This window comes from Antedon bifida, chromosome 2 (assembly GCF_963402885.1).
Source record: "Antedon bifida chromosome 2, ecAntBifi1.1, whole genome shotgun sequence".
NCBI classification, from domain to species: Eukaryota; Metazoa; Echinodermata; class Crinoidea; order Comatulida; family Antedonidae; genus Antedon; species Antedon bifida.
In genome coordinates this window covers 21,209,309-21,233,073 of record NC_136227.1, presented here as the reverse complement: position 1 = coordinate 21,233,073, position 23,765 = coordinate 21,209,309, and the positions used below count along the sequence as shown (strand labels likewise).

General features: G+C 35.0%; 2 protein-coding genes across 2 annotated transcripts in view; one reads left to right on the top strand and one right to left on the bottom strand.

Annotated features, from left to right (window-relative positions):
* LOC144858623 (ATP-binding cassette sub-family F member 3-like) overlaps positions 1-6,028 on the top strand; it is a 140,037-nt gene extending 134,009 nt beyond the window's left edge. The window contains exon 19 of the mRNA XM_078714709.1: positions 5,599-6,028. Within this exon, the coding sequence (XP_078570835.1) occupies positions 5,599-5,757 (159 nt within the window). The 3' untranslated portion in view covers positions 5,758-6,028. The remainder of the gene's footprint in view (positions 1-5,598) is intronic.
* A 2,813-nt stretch (positions 6,029-8,841) lies between these two features.
* LOC144858554 (small G protein signaling modulator 1-like) overlaps positions 8,842-23,765 on the bottom strand; it is a 195,265-nt gene continuing 180,341 nt past the window's right edge. Inside the window, exons 20-21 of the mRNA XM_078714687.1 lie at positions 22,712-22,879; positions 8,842-12,162 (exon numbers count right to left, since the gene is read on the bottom strand). Of these exons, the coding sequence (XP_078570813.1) occupies positions 12,074-12,162; positions 22,712-22,879 (257 nt within the window). The 3' untranslated portion in view covers positions 8,842-12,073. The remainder of the gene's footprint in view (positions 12,163-22,711; positions 22,880-23,765) is intronic.

Here is a 23,765-nt window from a genome sequence, read left to right as displayed (position 1 = left end):
CTGGCCTAGCCCGCCGATCAATGCGACAATACTCTCTGTCAAAACTCTATTACTCTAAAAAGCTCCTCAACAAATTAACGGCTAACTAGTCGAAAATATATCACTGTGTGGTACATAATATATTTAAACAATTTTTTTTAAATATGTGGATAATTCGAAAAACTACGATGGAAGCCAAGCTGTTTCATCGTAAACAAAAGCGTCAGTCAATCAGAGAGCATAATTTATCTCTATAGACAATCACAGTCAAGGATTCACAAATTCTTGTTAGAAACACCTTATAAAAACCAATTTCCATTGGTTGTTAAAAATTATGGTAGCCGATATATTTTCGAACAGATAGGTACCAAACATGACATGATTTGGGTAAGTGGTTTGTTTACAAAAACTCTGTAAAGAAAGTTGATTTTTCAGTGAACAAAAATACAATTTCCTGATAGATTTTCAATGGAACAAAATACACATACGTGTGATATTTTTCCATGAACAAGATTTTGATATGTTAAAGATAAGTGTTTATAGTAACGTTTTTTATTGAAATTTAAAAATGGATAGGATAGCCCATTTTTCACATTCTGAACTTCAAGGCTAAATATCTCAAAAGTTTGGGTTGCTACTCTGCGCCACTTTTGTGATGCCAGGCCTCATATTGTCTTGTCTCATTGTTCCTCTATCAACGGGACTATAGACAGGGCTCGAAATTTCCTTTTTTTTTGTCGACTAGCAAACTTTGCTAGTTACAAAATTTAACTAGCAAAATCAGCAGCCTATAACTATAACAACTCCACATTGACCCCTAAGTTTATTTTGCTCCCCTGGGACCTAAAAAGCATATGTCACATAATTAACCCTAACTTTTTTTCTAGACACAGACATTAAAAAAATTAAAAAGAAAAATAATGCCAAGGACATTTTCATTTCAAATACGTTATCAAATTTGTGTTACAACTTATTTTGGCGGTGTATGGATTATGCATATTTTAGAAATATTTTAGGAAAATTATAAAAATTTTTAAATTTATCTTTGACTACCAAATGCTAAAAAAATACTAAATACAGTAATTCATAATAAAACTCATCTCTTCATCAGAACCTATTTCTTCTCTTCAAAATAAGACCAAACTTGACCATTATGAATGACCGGTTTCGATATTATGAATAAATTAGTAGACGGACTCATCCGACGATGACCATATGGGGCCTAGGCCTATCGGGAGCCGCCCCAAGAGCGTTGTCGCCGCTGTTTGTTCACCACGAATGTTAAAAAAAACATCCCAAAAGCGACTTGGAATTCGCCATTCATGCGCGCAACGGCATTTATCGGGAGCTTGGTCCGTTATTTTAGATGTGTAGCTTGCAAAAAATTAGACGAAAATGCGTCCATCTAGTCTAAATAAATTATCAATTAGTCTAGGCACACCATCCCCGGGCTAGGCACACCATCCCCGGGCTAGGCACACCATCCCCGGGCTAGGCACACCATCCCCGGGAAAAATGAATGAAGCAAATACAAAGTGGATACCTTTCCTAGGCCTAAGCAAATGGTTAGTTACACTAGGTTCAGGTGTAGTTATAGTATATTTTCAAACATTGTCTAAAGGTTTAATGCAATTACACATTATCTTGAATTAACTTTAACTTTAAATAACTTTTTAAAATAATATTGTACCAATAATTACAAATATTTGATGTGGCTATGCACAGTAAGGTAATCAAAAGTATAGAGACCCATAGTGACAATGTGCAAATTAATACAACAAAAAACATTTATATTTATTTGTTAACCACCAGGACTGTCACTTAAGTTTATTTATTTCACAGAATTTACTTCCGAAACATTATATCTATATGACTAGGTGTAAATTTTGGACGTAGCTTACATTTTAATACTTACAATAGACTGGTCAACATGCATTATATGCCAGTCCGTCACATCAGATATACAGATAGATAGATATACAGAAGCGGTTATCAAAAAGACAGAAAAAGTCCTATATAATCAACAATCTGTGTTTTTTGCAGAGAAGATACACATCAAAAGATTCATGAATACTCAAAGGTATCACCAACAAAAACACTTCAAAAAATGGCAACAGAAATGAATGATTTTTATCCGCTCTTGCAAATATTTGCGACTTAGTGGCTATTGCAGCAAAGTATCACATGGATTGTTTGACACAATTTAGGAATTGGTATAGAAAATATCTTCATCAGACCAATACATTTTCGAAAACAGAAAGAGATCGAGTGAAATGTAGAGCATTTGCAGAATTGGTTTCGTATCAGTAGGAGAGGGAACACTTTTATTTAAATTGTCACATCTAAATCCTTGGTTTGAAGATCGTCTTCATCAACTTAGAGAGGATATATCATTCAATAAAACAGGCTTGAAAGAAATCCTCCTACAACATTTTGAAAGCATGGGTTTGCAAGCGCATTGTGATGGGAACAAATGTGTTCTAGTATTCAAAGAGGCCATACAACAAATGTGGAAGATGTATATCCTTGTCGACAGTATGATGAAGAAGCGCGGTTTGCAAAAGTTGCTAGAATCTGCCGAGAGGAGCTATTTCAAATGACGAATGGTTTTCAGTTTAATGGGACATTTCCTCCTTATTGCCAAGAGGTTAAAAACACTGACAGCTATGATTTTATGTTTAGCTATTAGAACTGTATGTCGCAAACTCAAAGCACATTTCTTAACATGGTCTGTAATCTGAATTGTTAAAGCCTTTCTTGAGTTCTTGTTACCGGGAATGACTTCTCCTGGACATGATGGGTTGTCTGGGCCATTAAAAAACACATGGTTTTATCATGCTCAGTTAGTAAAGTATCCACTGATAATCGGGTATTGCTAAACTGCGCAAACCAAGCGCAAACCTAAAAAAACCCTGCGCAAACCTCCTCCAAATTGCTTATTATTGGTTCTATCATGACTAGGACTATCTTAGCAGGTAATTTATGAGAAAAAAAAATTATGAAATTGTTGTAAGTTGGCTTTTTTTTTGGCCGAAAATCATCTTTGTTTTGGTATCCCCATATCATGTTCTATCAACATGCCAAATGTCACACTTGTATCCACTACTGTTAACATGCCCCTCCTTTTTCCCTCTTAGGAACTGGATTATCCGATGTTGGATAAGGTTTTAATGATTCTGCAGGGTTAGCCTTTCTAGTTTCTATGCATGCTGAGCATGTACTACACATGCTTGATCTCATTATCTATCTCTACCCTATCTTTGGGCCAGCCATTTAACACTGCCCCTAGCCCATCTTTACTTGTATCTACTGATATCACTACAGGTTTTTTTACATCATAATATTTAAGTGTGGGTGTTTCGGTTGTTAGATCCTTCAGCTTTTGAAATGCATCTGATTGTTGTTTTTCCCAATGCCAATGTATTTCATTCTGTAACAGGATTCTTATTGGAGCAGAAATCTCTGATAACGAAGGAATAAATCTACCAATATACTAAATTATTCCCATCCTTTTTGCAATTTGGGGTAGGCATTTCTGTAATATCTTCAATTTTAGCTTTATCTGGCTTAATGCATTCTTCATTCAACACATGACCTAAACATTGTATTTTGGTTTGTGCAAATTTGCATTTTTCCCCCGCATAAGCTCAAGAACCTTGTCTAACCTTTCGTTATGCTCCTGTATATCTTTACCATATATATTATATATCATCAATATAGCATAGAGCACCTTCTACAGTTTCTATAATTTCAGACATTCGTTTATAAAACACTTCTGAAGCAATATGTATACCAAATGGCAGTCTCATGAACTTATAACGACCAAATGTTGTGTTGAAAGTACACAAATTGAAACTACTTTTGTCCAGTGATATACTTGCCAAAATCCACTGTTAGCATCAAGTGTATTTAGCATTATTTAACTTGCTCATTAATTCATCAAGTGTAGGAATTTGGTATTGCTCTCTTTTTATGGATTTATTTAAGCACAATCTGAGGCTACCATTTGCTTTTTCAACTATTACCTGTAATCTGTAGGATAATCAACTTTTTGGATTATACCTTTTTCTACCAGTTCATTAAGCTGTGTTTTTAGTTTGTCTTGCATCATGAATGGTACTTTTCTTGGTGGGTGAATAACTGGCTTCGCATCCTCTTTTAATTCAGTTTTGTGCTCCTTTTTGCTTTTTTCATTTTTCCAATTCCATCAAACACTTCCTCATACTTAGTTGTGACATCTTCATTTATTTCGTTCAGGTTCAGACGAACAGCAGATTTGCAACCAATTATGTCTTGACCCTTTTCAACAACAATAAAGTCTACTTTGTAACAATGCCTTTTGTGTGTTATTTTCAAAGTACACTTCCCCTTCTGGAATGTTCTCCCCGATGTACGTGGATAGTTTTACAGTATGTTGCTGTCTCTAATTCTTGCATTAAAGTAGCTTGTGCACCACTGTCAATCTTTAATTGTAAAGGTTTTCTATACTTTCGCATTCCAATCTTCATCACTTTCTTTATATTCTGACTCCGTTTTATTTTCTACTACAGTTAGAACAGTTCTGTTTCATCACTGTTAGGCCTATACATTTGAATTGTGCTCACTGTTTTCGTTCTGCAGTATTTTGTTGCAGTTGTGACAAACTTTACCATATGCAGGACATCCAACATGGTTTATCACTGACACTAGGCCTGTCAGTTGAACTTGTAGAATTATTTTTGGATTTAGGCTCAGGTTTCTTCTTCATAATTCTATAAACACCATTCTATAGGATTCTCCGTTTTCAAAAATCTAAAAAACAAGACCTTGATTAAAAGTTCTCAATATTGTGTTGTATATGGGTGTCTCAGAAACCCCATATAAACTTAACATTATTATGTTCTATAGAGAATTTCTTGAAACTTCTTAATATTGTTTTCTATAGTGGAAATCTCATAATCGGAACTATAGGGCAGTTTCTTGTTTTTGAAAACCCCACTAAAACTTCTCAAAATTGTGTTTCATAGGAGGTTTCTGTTTTTGAGATTTCTTAAAAACAAAAGACTGCCCATAGAATACAATATTGAGAAATTTTAATAAGATCTGTTTTCAACAATCAACAATCTCGAAAACAGAAAGTCGACTAAAACTTCTCAATATTGTATTCGAGAGTAAGGAAATCTTGACAAAAGAGACCCGCCCGCCATTTCTCAATTGTGTTTATAGTGGGTTCTCTTTTTTGAAACATCTCAAAAACTTTTAATTAACACTTCACAATGTTGTGTTCTATTATAGTCCAGTAAAGATAAGTAAAAAATAGGACGAACCTAGAACAAATTGCAACAGATTTTTGTTTTTGTTTTGTCTGGTTAATATGGTCCAAATGAACATCATATCCAAAGTTTACCAAAACCGGGAAGAGGGTTAATTAGCATAAATTACAACATGGCCGCCATTTGCTATTTTGAAGCCCCATATCTCCTTAACGGTTGGATTTAGACCACCTAAGAAATTTGTCCCAGTTCACCATATTTTTTAGCTAGATTCAGTAGCCTAAGTTTTAATAAGGATATTTATTTATGCCAATTTTATTGTTATTTATTAATTCATTTATTATATTGTTACTTTTGCTTTCTGTAGGGTGGAGTTATACTTGTATCTCACGATGAATCTTTAATTCAACTTGTTTGCAGAGAGTTGTGGGTATGTGGCAAAGGTACAGTAAAGGCCATGGAAGGTGGTCTTGATGAGTACAAATCGATACTGAGAATGGAATTTGAAGCCCAATACAACAGCTAAAATCGGAATACCATATGCCTATTTACAATTTAAAAATTTATCTAATCCATACCAAAATAGATTTGGGTTTAAACGTTTTGTTTGTTTATGGTGTATACAATGCTACTATTCGTATAAATTGGATCAGGGAAGAGTAAAATGTACTCGTCTCTGATTGTTTCTATACTTTGTTGGCCTACTGTACATTAGGGATTTTTATTAATACTTTATTAATAACGTATACAGTATCATTTTAAATAAGGAAAATAAAATAGTAATACTGGGACAATAATTGGGTGAAAATTGTATCTGTCAATAAGCAGCACACACGTACTTGTACACTGAACCATGTTCAAATGGAAGCCAAAGCCAAAGCCAAATGCCATTTTTTTCCACAAACTAGACATTTTTTTTCTCTATGATCAGAGGTGAAAGATTGATCTAATGGTGCGAAATTATGATGATCAGTAAATACTTGGTTCCAAAAAAAACCCATGAAGGTATGGACGTGGCACAGCCCAGATTTAACATAGAATTACATTTTTATTTATTAAAGTTGATAAAAGATTCTGTAATGCTATAACCACCTGCAGAACATACCCACGAGAAGAGTGTAGAAGTAATCCTGTGGTGGCTGAAATTAGAGTAAAAAAAATTACCATCCTTAAAGGAAAGGAACACCCTAATATCTTACCTAACTATTATAAAAGTAACCCTACCAACTTAATATTCAGAACAATTTATGTTTAAATCGGATTTGTAGTTTTCTAGTAAACAGGATTTTAAAGCTGTTTTCAATACATTTGAAAATCGCCATCTTGTGCTCATGACAGCCTGTTTGTGACATCAGATACGGCCGACGAAAATTTTAAGATTCGCGGTTGCATTCGGCGCTTCTACTGGCTAAGCAAATCCGCTAATATGATTGGCTAATAACGCGACATGCGGTAATGCAGGACGGCGATGACACGGTATGAGCATGCGCTGACTTGGTAAACAAACCTTCGATCGATCTTTTCTTCTGCAAGCATTGTTAATCTATTGTTACTTTTATTGCCTAGCTGTTTCAAACGGGATTTGGTAGGGGAATTAACTGGCAAACCTTCCAAACGGAGGCTGTTGGTTCTAGGCCTAGTAAGGCATACAGTACAGATACACTGGCCGCAAGTACACCATTCTTCGACGGCTTGTTATGCTCGAGAATGTTCTTCTTCTCTTCTTTTTTCCTCATCAGCACGACGCAAAACTAACTCTCTTTCTGTATATTCTGGTTCCAAATTTTCTGAATTATAAAAACTCCAAGCCATATTCCGAAAATATTAGGTATGTTAGGCTATTTAATTGATTTTATTTATGGTTACATCCCGCACTTCCATATTGAAATACTGTACTAAGACGATGGACGCTTGGATTTGCTTGAATGCGTCCACCTAATCTGACGTCACATAATTGCTCTTAACCTGTCAAAATGGCGCTGTTCAATTTCCGATATGTTGTCTATTTTTTAACTAAATTGCTTACTATTGTACCTTGAACCATTGTAATCATGTTTTTATTATATTTATCTATAAGCACAGTGGCACATTTAGCCCAGGGTGTTCCTTTCCTTTAAATGTCAAGACAACTAAGAGGAAAACGTATTAGGAGGAGATTAACCAAAAATGAGAGCAAATTAGAGATATTGTAATGGAAGCCACAGAAATATATATACCTAAAAATTTAAAGAGAGAAAGCAAACGATAGATGACTAAAAATATATTTATTTTGCATTAAATTTAGTTTGTGACCTTAAATTAGATCTAACAAGGCCATATACATGACTTTAGTCGCGTGCTCAAGTAGTGTTTACCGACCGACAGCTGTAGAGTCACATTGCACAAGTAAAGCGCAGGATTGGCTTTTTTGGGTTTGTATCTGCTTTTTTCTGTGTTAAGACATACAGATTTTTTGGCTATTTTGTTGCTATGACCATGCTAGTTAATGCTAGTTGTGCCTTTATTGTTATTATGCTATTGAAGTCTAAGGGTTAAGTGTTGCTGCTACAGCTGCTATTTCTGATATAGCTAGGAAACCAGTAAGTGGTTGCTACTGATATGCTATTGAAGTCTAAGGGGTAAGTGTTACTGCTATAGCTACTATTTCTGCTACAGCTCTGAAAGAAGTTGTGGTCCCTATTGTTATGCTATTGTGCTATTGAAGTCTAAGGGGTAACTATTTCTGCTATAGCTCTGAAAGAAGTTGTGGTCCCTATTGTTATGCTATTGTGCTATTGAAGTCTAAGGGGTAACTATTTCTGCTATAGCTCTGAAAGAAGTTGTGGTCCCTATTGTTATGCTATTGTGCTATTGAAGTGTAAGGGTTAAGAGTTACTGCTATAGTTGCTATTTCTGCTATAGCTTGGAAAGCAGCTGTGGTCGCTACTGTTGCTGTTGAAGTCTAAGGGTTAGGTTCAATTTTAAGTTCAATTGAGTTCACGACTTTGCCCCAGAAAGTCCAGTGAAGAGATTGTCCAGATGTTTTAATGTCCATTAGGCATACTAATGAGATCCCAAAAGAAAACAGTTGATTGTAAAACTATTAGATATTGACAGTTTTAAGCAGAGATTCGATCATTGTAACCCCCCAGATAAAACTCCTGTCCAAACGGTACCTGGACAGACTTAGGACCAATCATTCATTTTGAAAAATGGCCGCCATTTCAAGACCAGGCAAAAAATTAAGTGTCAACAGGGCTTATAGTGATTAGAAGGGATTAATTAGGATATCTGGCTATGTTGACAGCCTCTAACATTCCACTCCCCAACTCATTTTTTTCAAATTGTTTGCCTAGTTTCTCTGGTGCATTTTTGTTTTGGCTATTTGTTTTTAATGTGAAAATGTGATTTGATGCAATTCTGTGTACTTTTTATGGTTTAATGAAAAAAGGTTTGAGAGAAATTCTCAAAATGGTCTAAAATGTTTCGAAATACGATTTGAGGATATTTTGTGCACTTTTCATGTTTATTGTGAACAAGTTTCAGCGAAATGTTTCTAAATGCGATAATGTGGTAACACTGGACTCGCAAATAAAGTAAGAGGATGCTGCAATTTTGGAATAGATTATAATAATAAAGATACACAGTTACAACATTCATGATTTATTATTGCACAAAGTTAACATTACTGCTATATTGACAGACACATTCACAAAGACAGAACTGACTATAAACACATCTATTAGAAGCAAGTGGCCAGCCCTATTAATGAAACTGTACTGCATGTTTGACAGAGACATAAAGAAAACCTTGCAGAATTTAACATATTGAAGGAAGAACTAAGAGAAGACCACGACCTTTAAATAAAGTTGGCATTAACACAACAGGCAGGTTAATCCTAATCTGATTCTCGTAAGCAATTAAGTACACTGCCAACAAATTAAAAATGTTAAATAAATAATAAAAATGGTTTATGTATTGCACAAATAACCCGCATAATATCAGACATAATACAAAATTGATTACTACAATTGTAATTCACAGTATAATTGTTATAAATAAATTCCTGTCATTTGTTTGGACAATTATCTGTCACATGATAAAAGTGCTCTATATTTATGCTCACATAGCGAGGGAGATTTCAAGCAGGCAACGTGGCACTGTGCGACGCGTAACCGAGAGTGCAAGTTACAGTGAGCATGCAAATATCCGCAGACCTGAAGAGAGGCAACGCAGGACTTTCTCTGACTTGCGCGTTGCACACTGCTGCATCGCCTGTTTCGAAAGCTCCCTATTATTGGCAGTGAAATTCTGTGCGCATGCTAAAGCGAAATTGAAATTAATGTGAATGTAACATTGCACTCATATAAACAGAGGCGGGTTGGTATACAAACTACCTATTAAAAATCAACATAATTAATATACAAAATAATAATAATGGTGATTGGATAATTTTGATCATCTTTGTCAATGATGATGAAATATAATAAGAACAATGACATTTTAATATTATAAGAGTTCACCATTATTGCATTCTACAAGCATAATTGCACAAATAAAAATAAAAACATCTATTGAATAAATTTAAATTAATAGAGTAAAACAAAATTCTTCAATATGACAACCTTGAACACATAATAACATGGTGCAAATAGAAATCCAAAAAAAGGCAAAGTTTAAAGACTATTAAAAATGTAGCGTAGAACATGATGTTAAAAAATCAATGAAATGAACTGTAGCACTTCAACCAGATCAAGGCTCAGGCCACCTGAATTACAAGAAAATAAATGAAATACCAGTAGCACTTAAATTACAAGGAAATATCAACTGTTGCACTTAAATTACAAGAAAATCAATGAAATATTAACTGTAGCACTTCATAATATCAAGGCTTGGGCCACACTGGAATTACAAGGAAACCAATGACTATTATAGCACTTTCATGGACAATGAAATATGTACCACATTTAGGTAGCACTGGTAGCACTTAAAGACTTGGATCCGATACAGTTTTAAAATATATATTTTAAATACATATTTACTATTATACATGTTAACAAATATATACCTTATAAACATCAACCTATCAACACAAATATAATTTCCACAATAAATATTAACTATATACTGTACATATAATAAATAATATATATATATGAATTTCACAAACTATACCTTCTGGATATTGGTATAACTTGTAATATTTACTATATACACTGTCAACCATTTAATTTACTATTATTAAATATTTACACATACTATATGAAATATTCACCAACACTTGGTTTTCATCAAATAATCATTACCATACTTATTCGCTTATAAACTATAAATTACCATACTTATTCGCTTATATACGCTTCAGGCGTTGATTGTTCAGGAGGATTTTTAGGGGAGTTGGTTGCATTTATTCGAGGAAGGTGTTTATTTTTTTTGGGTGTAATATGGTAAATAAAACAAAATTATTATCGAGAAGTGATAAAATACAGTAAAAATGTTATCAAAATGCTTTGTTACAACCGCTAATATAGAAAACGCCAGCTAATGTCGAAACAACTGTTAATGTAGAAACACCAACAGCTTATGTAGTAACTAAAAAACCAACACCAGCTAATGTAGAACGGTCAACAGCTAATGTAGTAATGAAAATTGCCTCACAGCTAATGTAGTTACCATCGCCAGCTAATGTAGAAAATATAATATATATTTTACAAACCTACATCTAAATCGTGTGCAAATGCATCACTTTACCTCTTGTAAGCGACCAACTTTCTAAAACGACCACACATCATCCAACCATCTCTCATAATTGACCAACTCCAGTAACAACCAACTCTCGCAAATGACAACCTCTATTGGACGACCACCATATCTGTTTAGGTACCACTTCTCATGATCGACCACCTCTTGAAAGCGACCACACCTCTCGTTTTACTTATTTATCAATCTAGCCACCTATTAAAAGCGACCAACTTTACAAGCGGCCATCTCGTAAGCGATCTCCACTCATAAGGGGCCGTTTCTCATAATCGACCACTTTTCGTAACCGACCACCACATGTCTCGTAAACGACCACACCTCTCGTTTTACTTATCTATCAATCTGCATCTTGCTTTACTTATCTATCAATCTACCCACCTACCTACCGTAAGCAACCAACTTTCAACAAGCAGCCATCTCGTAAGCGACCTCCTACCGTAAGTGACCACCTCTCGTAAGTGACTGAGATTATTGGTAAATGCAGTTCCTTATGAGAGGAGGTGGTCGTTACTGGATGTGGTCGATTATGAGAGGTGGTCATTTACGGGAGGTGGTCGTTACTGGATGTGGTTGATTATGAGAAGCGGTCCCCTAATGAGAGGAGGTGATCCACAACGATTGACCATGATTGGTGGTCGATTATGATAAGCGATCCCACACAGAGATGGTGGTCGTTCAATAGAAATAGTCCCTCAATCAATAACGAGGGTGGTTGCTTACGTTTTAGGGAGGTTTTTTTCGACATTAGCTGGCGTTTTCTACATTAGCAGTTGCAACATGCTTGGTAATTTGTAGATCATGTCAATCAATGAATTTTAACGGTGGGGTGTTTATTTGAGGAAATAAATGCCCCAGGTGTTTATTCGCGTTTATTCAGGGGAGGAGTTTATTCAAATAAAAAATACAGTAAAAATCTTCTGATTATTGTGAATGCATTCATTGGATAACAAAACAAACATTTTAACTTGAAATCAGACATAATTGAAAGATAGACATCATCGTTGAACATTCATTAACATTTATGAATTATGTGCACCATGTTCACACATCACAGCTCATTTTTGCTATCAACCAGTATGATAAATAATTGTCAATGTATTGACTTATTTGTTTTCTATAAGCGTCTGTACCTGATGGACTAAGTCCCTAGCAATGTGTAGCACCGCTTTAGCATCGTGTCTCTCGGCCATTTCTAAAAAACACAAAAAAAATAATTTTCATGTCAGTGTATATTTGAGTTTTGCTTTACATTAAACGTCAGTAGTTGTTGTTCGGAAAGATTTGGGGTTATCAAGTTTAAAGTAGAACTGCACAACACATTGCCTTCCGATATATCTCGCTTGCGCGACATGTCTCATCATTTCCGCATTGGCCGCAATCAGTCGATTATCATAGTTGTTCACCAGGTATTTATAAAGATCGATAGAATTTTATCTTTGATGGTCAAGGAAGTTTTACTTTTGGTACAGTAGGTATAATAAGTACCAATGGAAGTTTGCATAGTTTGAGCATTGGATTATATACTTGCTGTATGTAGCTGTTCCAACTGAACTTGCAAACCATTCAGCCAAGTAGATGCATTGTCGGGGTATCTGGTCACTTAATGTAGCATTTTTTAAATCTCATATTTGCCTTGGCATATAACGCACAACTCCTCGATTTAATTCACAATTGTTGTTGTGAGGCAGTGCACAGTTTGACACAGAAATTGGGTTTGTTCCCCTGGTTTTATCGAGTAGCTCTCTGCACCGTATATTTGGTAGCGCACATGCCTTTGTGATTGTGATTTGCATATATACCAGAACAAGGACAGCGTTTCCTTACAAACCAGATAAACAATCACTGTATTTCAGAATAAAGTAAATCCTTTAATTTACTCGCCATGAGGTTCGACTTTGGAAACAAGGGCAAACATAATTTGTTTGTGTGTGTACATATTATTATACAACTGTATTAAACAGGCTACCACTCCTAATGGCACGTGACACAGTATACAAGCACATATTTGCTTACGATAGGCCAGTCCAGTTTGCAAAAAATACTTTATGGGAAATGCCCGTGCCTTTGTGTTAACGAGCTAATATAATTTGGATAGGCTTATTATTACAAACAGTTCAATTGAATTGCTAATGAGGCCCACTAGAGAATAATTTCCATACTGTAATGTGTGTATGCATAAATGCGGAGACTACTTTATTGTAACAGTGATGTGCTTACATAATTTACTAGTTTGGTTTACGGGGCATGCACTATTTGTTTTCTGTATCGGACATTCTAAGGCAACTGTCTCAGTTTACAGCTGACATTAACATGAGCAACAATATCAGCAGTATCTTTTCACTCATGTAATTGGTGTTTGATTCAAAGGACGGCTCTATTACTACGAGCTTGAAAGCGTGAGCGATGAAAAGTCTTTACCCGTACATGGTACATGGTAGCCACAATTTGAGAGTAAGAGGAGCAACTACATTTGGTATCAAAAAATTGTTAGAAAGATACAATATTTACATTAATTTTAACAGAAAATTTAGTTAAAAGATGACCAGAAATACTATTAATTAATAATGTTTCAAACAAAAAAACATATCTCTTATCCTTAGACAGTAATATTATGCAATAACTGATACTTGTTTAAATTTATAGTTTTTTTTTAGGTTTTTAGTTTATTCCGGGGAGGCATTTTTTTTTGTAGTGTAATATGGTAACATGTATAATCAAATAAATACCATCTAGATATTAAAAAAAATACAGCACAATTAATATCAAATATTCAAAGCGGGTGTTTATAAGAATAAATACCTTAGGTACTTTAAATGATTTGTTTTCCTCTTTATGCTTTTGTAATGAAATGTTTCTGTCTTTTAGAACAAAAATGACACTGTCATAGGTTCCATTAATTGGAACTTCTCCAGGTGCTAGTATAATGATATAAAACAATGACACATTATCCTCCCATTGTTTATATGGATCTTCATTCTGTTTGTTTGTGACTACAATTTGTTAACAATCAACACTGTATTTTGCATATTTTTGTTTCATTACCATTGTACAATATGCACAGCTTTCCTGAAAACACCCTTGTGCCAGACACCCTAAAGTTAGACTAGAAACCCCCTTCCCCCAACTAGCCCAGCTTAGATATTGTAGATACCACCAGCAACCAATATTATATGATTTAGCACATTGTAAGCAATACCAAATGACCTATTACAGACTATCTGTACACTGCCTTGGCCCTGGCAGACTCCCTCTAAAGTTTGACTAGAGACCCCATTTACCCCAAGTATGGCATAGCTTAGATATTGTAGATACCACCAGCAGCAAAAAAAAAACACCTAAAACAACATGTTTAATTGAATAAAGTTTAACTTTAATCGAACACAAAACAATTGAAAATATATCACATCAATGACAATAAAATGACCATTACCATTCTAAAGGGGAAAATAGTTTTAAGAGTTTCACTTAAAACTTATATAAGCCAAATATATATAACAAGTACGATTGATTGATTGAAATATATATTTATACTGGGTAACCTCTTCAGTCAAAGACTGGTCTCCCAGAGGGCCCAGTTGGTGATCAGTGGCTGTGATGTACTAATACACCGGGGTAACCCCCTACTTGTCTCGAAAGATGTACTAGGTTCTTTAAAGTGCACACGAGCTAGTTGTGTTCACTGGACCTACGGTTTATAGTCCTTATCCGAGAAGACTCGTTCTACCACCAGAACCATGGAGTGAGTGAGCCTCGAATCCCTGCCGATGTTATGGCTACGTAATTACGGTTCCACTGTCTTAACCGCTCGGCCACTCACTCACCCCGATTCGGGTAAATTTAGCATTCCTGCTAGATTTGTGAGGATCTGGAATTTCTTGCCTTTGAATGTCAAAGATACATTCGTCTGTAACTCTTGCGACCTATTTTAAGAGAAAGCTTATCAAATTCAGGATTGTAGAAACTTAATCAAAAGTGATTTTATTAATTAATAGTTGGTAATTTTAAATGCTGTATATTATAATCTTAATCCTGTATTCATATTTATATATATAAATCCAAAGGCAAATAACTGAAAAAATGACAATGCTGTGGGTATCAGTGGCTGGATCTCAATGGAGATACAAAAAAAAGCGAAATCAAAAGGATAAAGTAAAACAGCCAGAAACGTTAGCAGAGCTTTCGGGCAACACTAGCCATTTATCAGTGCAAGTGAAGGAATTTGGATAAAGTCATAGTATAAGAACTGGCAAGTGCTGCCTGGGTGGACAGGAATAAAAGAAATACAACAAAAAGAGACAGGGTGGAGTCTGAATAAGAGTAGAAAACAAAGAAGGTAGCTTGGTAGAGATACTGTATAAACAATCTTGGAATGAAACTTAAAAACAGCTTAAATGGTGGTTAATATTGAAACTTAAATTTTGGTAGTCAATGGAATAATTTTGCCGACCTGGGAGTTAAGTACAAAATGTTTTGTGGTTTTAAGTTGTAATTCCCAGTGGTTTTCTTTGTCTTTGCAAGTTTTGTCGCTCCATTTGACATCATGGAATATTGTATCATGTAATATAACTCTGAAATTTGCAATCGAGTGACCAGCTGAATTAAAATGTTCGGCTACAGGTTGATCGAGCTTTAATGATCTGTGTTGTGTCATTCTCATACGGAGAGTGTTTTTTGTTTCTCCGACATGAGATAAATGACGTTTTTGGTTAGACAATTAATTGATTGTCTTATCCGAAAAATGCGGTCAGTTTGGTTACTCTTAAATTGTTCAGTAGAATCAACCAATGAACAAGTTTTGCAAGATTTGCCGCAATGGCTGTCATGAGAGTAAATTTCACTCTTAAATTTGGATCTGACTAATATATCACGAAGGTTGGGAGGTCTAAGAAATGCAATAATGGGTGGTTCCGGAAAAACAGTCCTAAAACGTTCTGTGGACTGTAGAATGGGCATATGTTTCTCAACAAAGTAATAGCCCGTAATGGAGGCAACCTAGGGTGATAGGTTGTGACCAATGGCACTGTGGTCGAACTTAACTGACGTGGTTTGTACGTCAGTGTTTGACATCGAGGAATATCTTTTGCTTTCTTTATAGCAGTTTCGATGTATTCCTTCTTGTAATATCTATTCCGGAGGTGTCCGGTTAGTTCTTCGGTACGATTCTAAAAAAAATCTAAATCTGAAGAACAGATACGTCTGATACGTAATGCTTTACTGTTCGGTATGTTTTTAGTACAGTGTTGGGGATGACAACTGCTAGGGAGCAGGTACAGTACATATTTTTATCCGTGGGTTTACGGAATAGGTCAGTTTTGAGTGTACCATTTTCTATGGTCACTATAGTGACAGAGGTGTTGCTCTGATTCTTGTTATAAGTCCCAACGAACCTTCTGCAGGGTTTCCTAAAAGCCCTGAAGTCATCCGAAGGTAGAGTCATTTGTGTTGAAATGACCAAGTCTGCAGGTAGACCAAATTTGTGATGTCCCCTTCAGGCCATTACCGTTGGTTGCTTACGGCAATCATTGGCGATAATCCTGAGTTTGTTTTGAAACTCAGATGCAGGAAGTTCTCTTTTCAACTTCTTAGTTCTAGAGTGAATTTCAACGTCAAACTCAGTGAGGATTTTGCGGCAATTGCCAATTTGGATCTCATTGAGTTGACAAGCATTTTTTTAAAAGATTATACTAATTTTGTTCAAGTACCTATTTTAATAGATACAGTACTACATATCTACATAAATAAACTACATAAAAAAAAATGATATATATATATAATTTTTTTTTAAATATTTTTTTCGATCGAGATACGGTATTGTTCAGTCTATCTGAAGATCGTTTAACGTGAAACACTGTGATAGACGTCCGTGTTCCATCTACTTTATAAAAATATATATTCGCTCTTGATTCCAATTGAGCACTCTTGCAGCCTAAACGCATCTATATAAATATATATCTATATATAAATTATGGTTAATTCTGACATAGGCGAGCACAATGCAAAAACTTCGGTACAAATCTCCGCCTTGGATACCTACCTTATCTATCTCAGATGTACCGCGAAACGTAGATTTGATAACATTAATGTGCAGTTCGACGCTATTTTTCCATATTTCTATCTTAGCAAGATATTATAAAGAGTTTTTTAACAACATTTATGATTTTAACAGTAGATTTTCTACTCAATTTCAATTCTTGGCGGTCAAGTTATTTCCGAGTTTATGATAAGTTCACCTTGCAGCAACTTGGTTTCAACTATTTTCTCTCTTTTATACACAAGGGAGCAGTTAAAATAATAGATTTGACCCTAAAGGTGACTGGAAACAGGCACTTTCCATCAATCAATACAGTGTCCCTTTGGAAGACGGAAGAAAAAAACAGATACTATAGTAGGACTGGAGCTTAAGTTTTTGTTTATTTTAGGAACGGACCGCGCGTGTGAAAGGTACAGTAGTTAAAAAATAAAAATTATACTGCAAATTAATAAAGATCAAATTAAATATACGCCATAAAGAATCGGAATATATTGTGGGGAATAGTATTATAAAATTACATAGGGAGATTTGATGATAAGACATTAATCGAGTGAAATCCCGATAGCTGAGTTTTATTAAGTAAGCTGGCAGGAATAACTGTAGGCTATCTGTGTCCTGTTAGGACCGAGATGTCTGCCCATGTTGCAAGCCGTAATGTCTTCTTTCTTGGGCCGAAATGGCCCACTCTGTCACAGCAGTTAGTTTCAAAAGATGTTTAAATTAAATAATGTATTAATACTTATTAGGATGATATTTATTTGAATAAACGCCTCTCCAATAAAACATCACTTCTCCAATAAAGCCCCCCCAACCCAACTACCTAATAAACGTCCATCCCATCCACATTTATAATAACACAATTATACTATTTGTAGTAGAATTCATCGCACTGTTATCTACAATTTACCAAGCATTTGTTATTCTTTTTTACCACTTTTCATATCTATTAGATAGAGGATTTCATTTAATTATAAATGTTACCATATTATTAAAACTGAAAAATTTAACATATATCCCTCGAATAAGCCCCTCCCTCGAGTCAAATGAACTCCGCCTCCCCACCTCCGCCCTATAAGGGCCCTACCAAATAATAAAGACTATACTTTAAAATGTTATTAATCATCTAAGACACTGTGAAACAGAATAGTTTAGTTTTACGAATGTCAAGCATTTTCAATAATGGTAACCGACAGAAAACGTAAAAGAAGAACATTATCATTCCGAGAACCATCGTCTACACTTCCTAGAGGGGGAGCGAGCGAAGCGAGCTCACCCTCTAGTATATATAAATTTGAATACAGGATTAAGATTATAATATACAGCATTTAAAATTACCCACTATTAATTAATCAAATCACTTTAGATTAAGTTACTACAATCCTGAATTTGATTAAGGTGATTACTAAGCTTTCTCTTAAAATAGGTCCAAGAGCTACAGACGAATGTATCTTTGACATCCAAAGGCAAGGAATGCTAAATTTACCCGAATCCATACTTGTTATATATATTTGGCTTATATAAGTTTTAAGTGAAACTCTTAAACTATTTTCCCTTTAGAATGGTAATGGTCATTTTATCGTCATTGATGTGATATATTTTTAATTGTTTTGTGTTAGTTCGATCAATTAAACATGTTGTTTTAGGTGTTGTTTTTGCTGCTGGTGGTATCTACAATATCTAAGCTATGCCATACTTGGGGTAAATGGGGTCTCTAGTCGAACTTTAGAGGGGTCTTCCAGGGCCAAGGCAGTGTACAGATAGTCTGTAATAGGTCATTTAGTATTGATGACAATGTGCCAAATCATATAACATTGGTTGTTGGTGGTATCTACAATATCTAAGCTGGGCTAGTTGGGGGAAGGGGGTCTCTAGTCTAACTTTAGGGTGTCTGGCACTTGCGTTGCAGGAGACAATTTCTGTTGTTATCCATTTAGTATTGTATGAACACAACTTGTTCATTTGGCATTAATTTTGAGTGGTACCTCACTCATCTATGCTAACCCCATTTTAGGCCCTCCCTCGGGGGGTCTGGCGGGCCTTTTGCAGCAGAGAAAAAGTCTGTCGTTTGTGATACTGGTATTAGGATGCCAATGGGCATCCCATGGTGGTAAAATTAGGTGGTATCTCTCTCATCTAACCGGGGCCGATTTTTTAGCACGTTTCGGGGTCCCCCGGTCTAGACGCAGCAGGGGGTACCCGGCAGACTCCCATTTTCATTGACATCAAGTGACCCCCAACACACTTAAATAGTCAGATATTGGTACCTAGCTCATCTAACCAAATGTCTCTGGGCTGCCTGTCTATTATGCTTTAAATTGTTTCATAATAGGATTCTCCTTTACTGTTTGTAATTATATTTTTCCTTATAATAATGCTAGAAATTATTGTTGACCCCCGAGGACGATCAAACTTTTTGATAGAAATGTCAAGCTCAACAGTTCTTTTCAGAAGTAACTTACTGAATTCATCTTAATAAACGCCCCAAGCATTTATTGTTCAGAAGGGTTTATAGGGGAGCGTTTATTTTTTTTTTGTAGTGTAATATGATAACATGTTTAATCAAATAAATACTACCTAGATATAAAAAAAAATACAGCACAATTAATATCAAAAAAGCTTTCTAAATTGTAGATCTTATTACTCATTACTATGAGACACAATTACACCACTGTGACTACAATTTGTCAACAATCAACACTGTCTTCTGCATATTTTTAAATGCCAATGCATAGTTGCATTACTATTGTACAATATGTCCAGCTTTCCTGAAAACACCCTTGTGTACTGTAGTGTGTGTGTGTGTGTGACAATGAATTGGTCTATTATAGTTGTCTCTGATACCTTTTCAATATCATGAATGCACTTGCACCCAAAAAGGAGGAGGTTTAATACAGTTATTCTTATTATGATATTGTGTTGTATTTTTTTTATATCTAGGGTGTATTTAATTGATTATACATGTTACCATATTACACACAAAAAAAATAAACGCCTATACCGAATAAACACCCCTCCCCCTAAAAACCCCTCTGAACAATAAATGGATAAATACGGTAAGTTACTTCTAGCATTCTGAAAAGAACTGTTGAGTTCGACGTTTCTATCAATGTTTGATCGTCCTCAGGGTTCAACAATATTTTCTAGAATTATTATAAGCAAAAGTAAAATTACAAACAGTAAAGGATTTGTTGTAATTCCTATAATGAAACCATTTAAAGCATCATGTTATTGCATAACATTTATACTGTCTAAGGATAAGTTGTGTAGATATATGTTTTTTTGTTTGAAACATTAGTAATTAAGAGTATTTCTGATCATCTTTTATGTTTCAAATTTTCTGTTAGAATGAATGTAAATATGTATATTTCTAACAATTTGATACCAAATTTCTACGACCATTACTTACATAGATATAAAGATGCCCTGGTATGTGGGTCAAAGGTCACAAATGGTATTTCTGAAGGACGCTGATATTGCCAGCTATTGTATTTTATGATTGAGGCCTTTTTTTCTTTCTTGACTTAATCCATATTTGTATAATTGTTTTATAATAATTGTATTAAATTGATTTATTGACTAACCATAAATCAGTAATAAATTAAATTGTTTTGTAATATCATGGAGAAACGAAGATGTTAAAACAAAAGAACAAAATGGATTAAAAACAGACATAGATAGGCCTATATTGTTGTACACATAAAGCCTAACAATCTATATATTAATGCTACTAAATTTTTTGCGTAATTTTAGGTATCTCCTCCAAAACCACTGCAAGGTACGTGCTCACATTTGGCACACTGATTTTTATTGAGGGGCTGCACACGATAGGCTATGTCACTAGTTCTGCCCATGTTGCAAGCCGTCTAAAACATCTTCCTTCTTCGACCGAAACGGCCCACTCTGTCGCGGAAGTTGTTTCAAAAGATGTTAAAACTAAATAATGTATTAATTATACCAATTAGGATGGTATTTATTTGAATAATCTATATTATAAGTGAGAGAGTTTGTCTGTCTGTCTGTCTGTTTGTTCGTTATACAAATTGTTGTTACTGCACGTAACCTTACATATGGGGTATCAAAATGACCGCAATTGTACTGGGAATGTTCTAAACTATATTTGAACATCATCCACCATCTAGGATCCAAGTTAGGGGCCAAAATGTGGTCAAAATGGCCCACTTTTCCCCACTTTCGATGTTTGTTCGTTATACAAATTTCTGTTTCTGCATGTAACCATACATATGGGGTATCAAAATGATCGCAATTGTACCGGGAAGGTTTTAAACTACATTTCAAAATGTCCGGGAAGACTTCCACTGAGGGATTATGGGTTGGGAGTGATGACTAACATTATTTGTGCTGGAACCGTCTTAAACACATCACCCAGTATCTGGGGTGTGTTGGGAGGGAGGAGGGGGAGCGGAAATACTGGCGTAATGAAGTAGCCTATATGATTGGAATTGTACTAAGAAAATTTACTACATTTGAACTGTCCAGGGGAGGAGTTAAGGTTTGTTGATTGTGGCTGGTATGGTAAGAGGAGAAAGAAGGCTGGAGACCGCAGTTTCAAAATGAGATATTTTACTTATCAGCCAATATGACACCTATTCATTTACACAGTTTACAACGTACTTAAACTATAGGCCTATCATAGCTATGTATACCCCTCTCATTTTGAAGCTAAAGTTGAATTGAATTTGTCCTGCACTGGCGTCGGGTGTTATGTACTGAGAAGGCTAATTTTTGCTAGGGTATAATTGCTAGTAAATTATATTAATTAATTTATTATAAATAATAATGGGTGTAATTCAAGCTGTTCCCAGCCACAAGTATTTAGGTGTGCATCTAGATTTAATAAGATTTCCTGGCATGCTCACATTTCTCAGGTTGTTTCAAAGTCAAGTAGGATGCTTGGTGTTATTCTTTTCCATGCTGGAAGTTCTCCTGAGACAATCTCCTGTCTTTATAAAACCATGATATTACCCATCATTGAGTATGGCCTACCAGCACTCTGGCTTATATTGAAAGTTGGATGGGGAGTTATTCCGTACGAGGAGCGGCTGAAGAAACTAAATTTGTTGTCTCTTAAGGACCGACATGAAGTTATTTCAATCTCGTTTGTCTTTCGATGACTGTATAATATTATTTTTTGTAATAGTGTCACTGATCATATCGTAATCAATTCTCGGTATCCTGACTTAAATCTTCACCTATCCATCGTTTCCCTATTCTTTGGTCTTCACTGTCCTCTCTTCACTTTCTGTTTTCCTCAGGCAATTAAAACAACATTTTACTGATTCTTAATTCGAATCCTGTGTACAATCTTTTTTTTTTGCCAGTTTTTATGTTTTTAAATGTAGATGTATTTTGTCCTCAAAGAACATTAAAAATGAAGAATAATTAATCAGACTTTTAATATGTTATTTTGTAGTTTTAATAAAGTTAATCACTTAAGTAGAAAAAAACGAAAAAAAAAAAAAAACGTTTTCACTTATAAAATGACAAATAAATGGTTAAATTCAACCAAAAACCCATTGGCTGTCAGGGGGACAATACATCTTTAAATGTATTTTCTACTGTATATTGATAAATAATTTTATGTAGTTAAGTTCTTCTGGGGCCCAAGACATATCATTTTGCTTTTGGGGTCCCAGAACATGATGTCAAATAAATAAAACAATGAATTGAATTATAATAGTACTGAAATTACCATTGAAAAATTTGATGATATCAGTGAAGTCCATGTTGTTGTCTAGTATAATCTCTCGGTATATTTTTACAAGCGCCAGAGCAATGAACAATACAAATTGGTTGGATGATACAGCTCTTCCAGCCCAAATTGTCTCCCATGTACTGAATGTATCATCGTAAACTAGCTCTGCAAAATAAAATATATCAATTCCCTTTACATTTAAAAATTAGACTGGTAAAAGACACGGGACAGGATCCAAATCTCCATACAGTATATCTATCTATAAAAGGCAAACACAAAAAGTTTGTCCGTTATGCACACCACCGTCCGACATACGATTCGTCCCAACATCCATCTTACTTATGATCATAATGGGCTAATATAAAAAAGTTTGTAAACCAAATATTTACTGAACAGTGTTTATTACTCAGTCAGCTTCTGCTTACTAGGTTTTATTTCACAAATGACACTCTGTTTCTTTCCTTCTTTCTTTCAGACAATTGCGAAAAAGCATACTACACCCTGTAGTTTCAGACACAACATTTGACAGCTTATCTTCCTTGGTGGGTGGGTGCAGCTCGGTATAAGAAAAAACGAGTTAGGTAGTCAAACCTCGAAATGTTCAAATTGCTCTGATCACACTGAAACTGAGTGTGAATCATGGAGGGTGCTACACTAGGTCATGCAATGTCAAAGTAAACTTTAAAAATTGCTCTTATTCAGAGACTAGGGACTGCACAGTCTTCAAACTTCATTGGTATAAGAAAAAACGAGTTAGGTCGTCAAGGTCAAATCTTAAAATTTTCAAATTGCTCCAATCGAGCTGAAATTTGATGAAAACAATCCCGAGGATAGGGTGAGTATGAATCCAATATCAAGGAGGGTGCCAACCAAGGTCATGCAATCATTTAATATTGACGATGTGCACTATTCTGTGGTCTTTTTTCGTCCAGCATCAGTCAATCTAGCATTTTGGACGAAACAAATTGCAAACATTCTTTTTGAAATGGTCACTAATGATGAGATCAAAATTTGAGCATCACATCCTCTGTCACTCATCCTGATGAGCTTA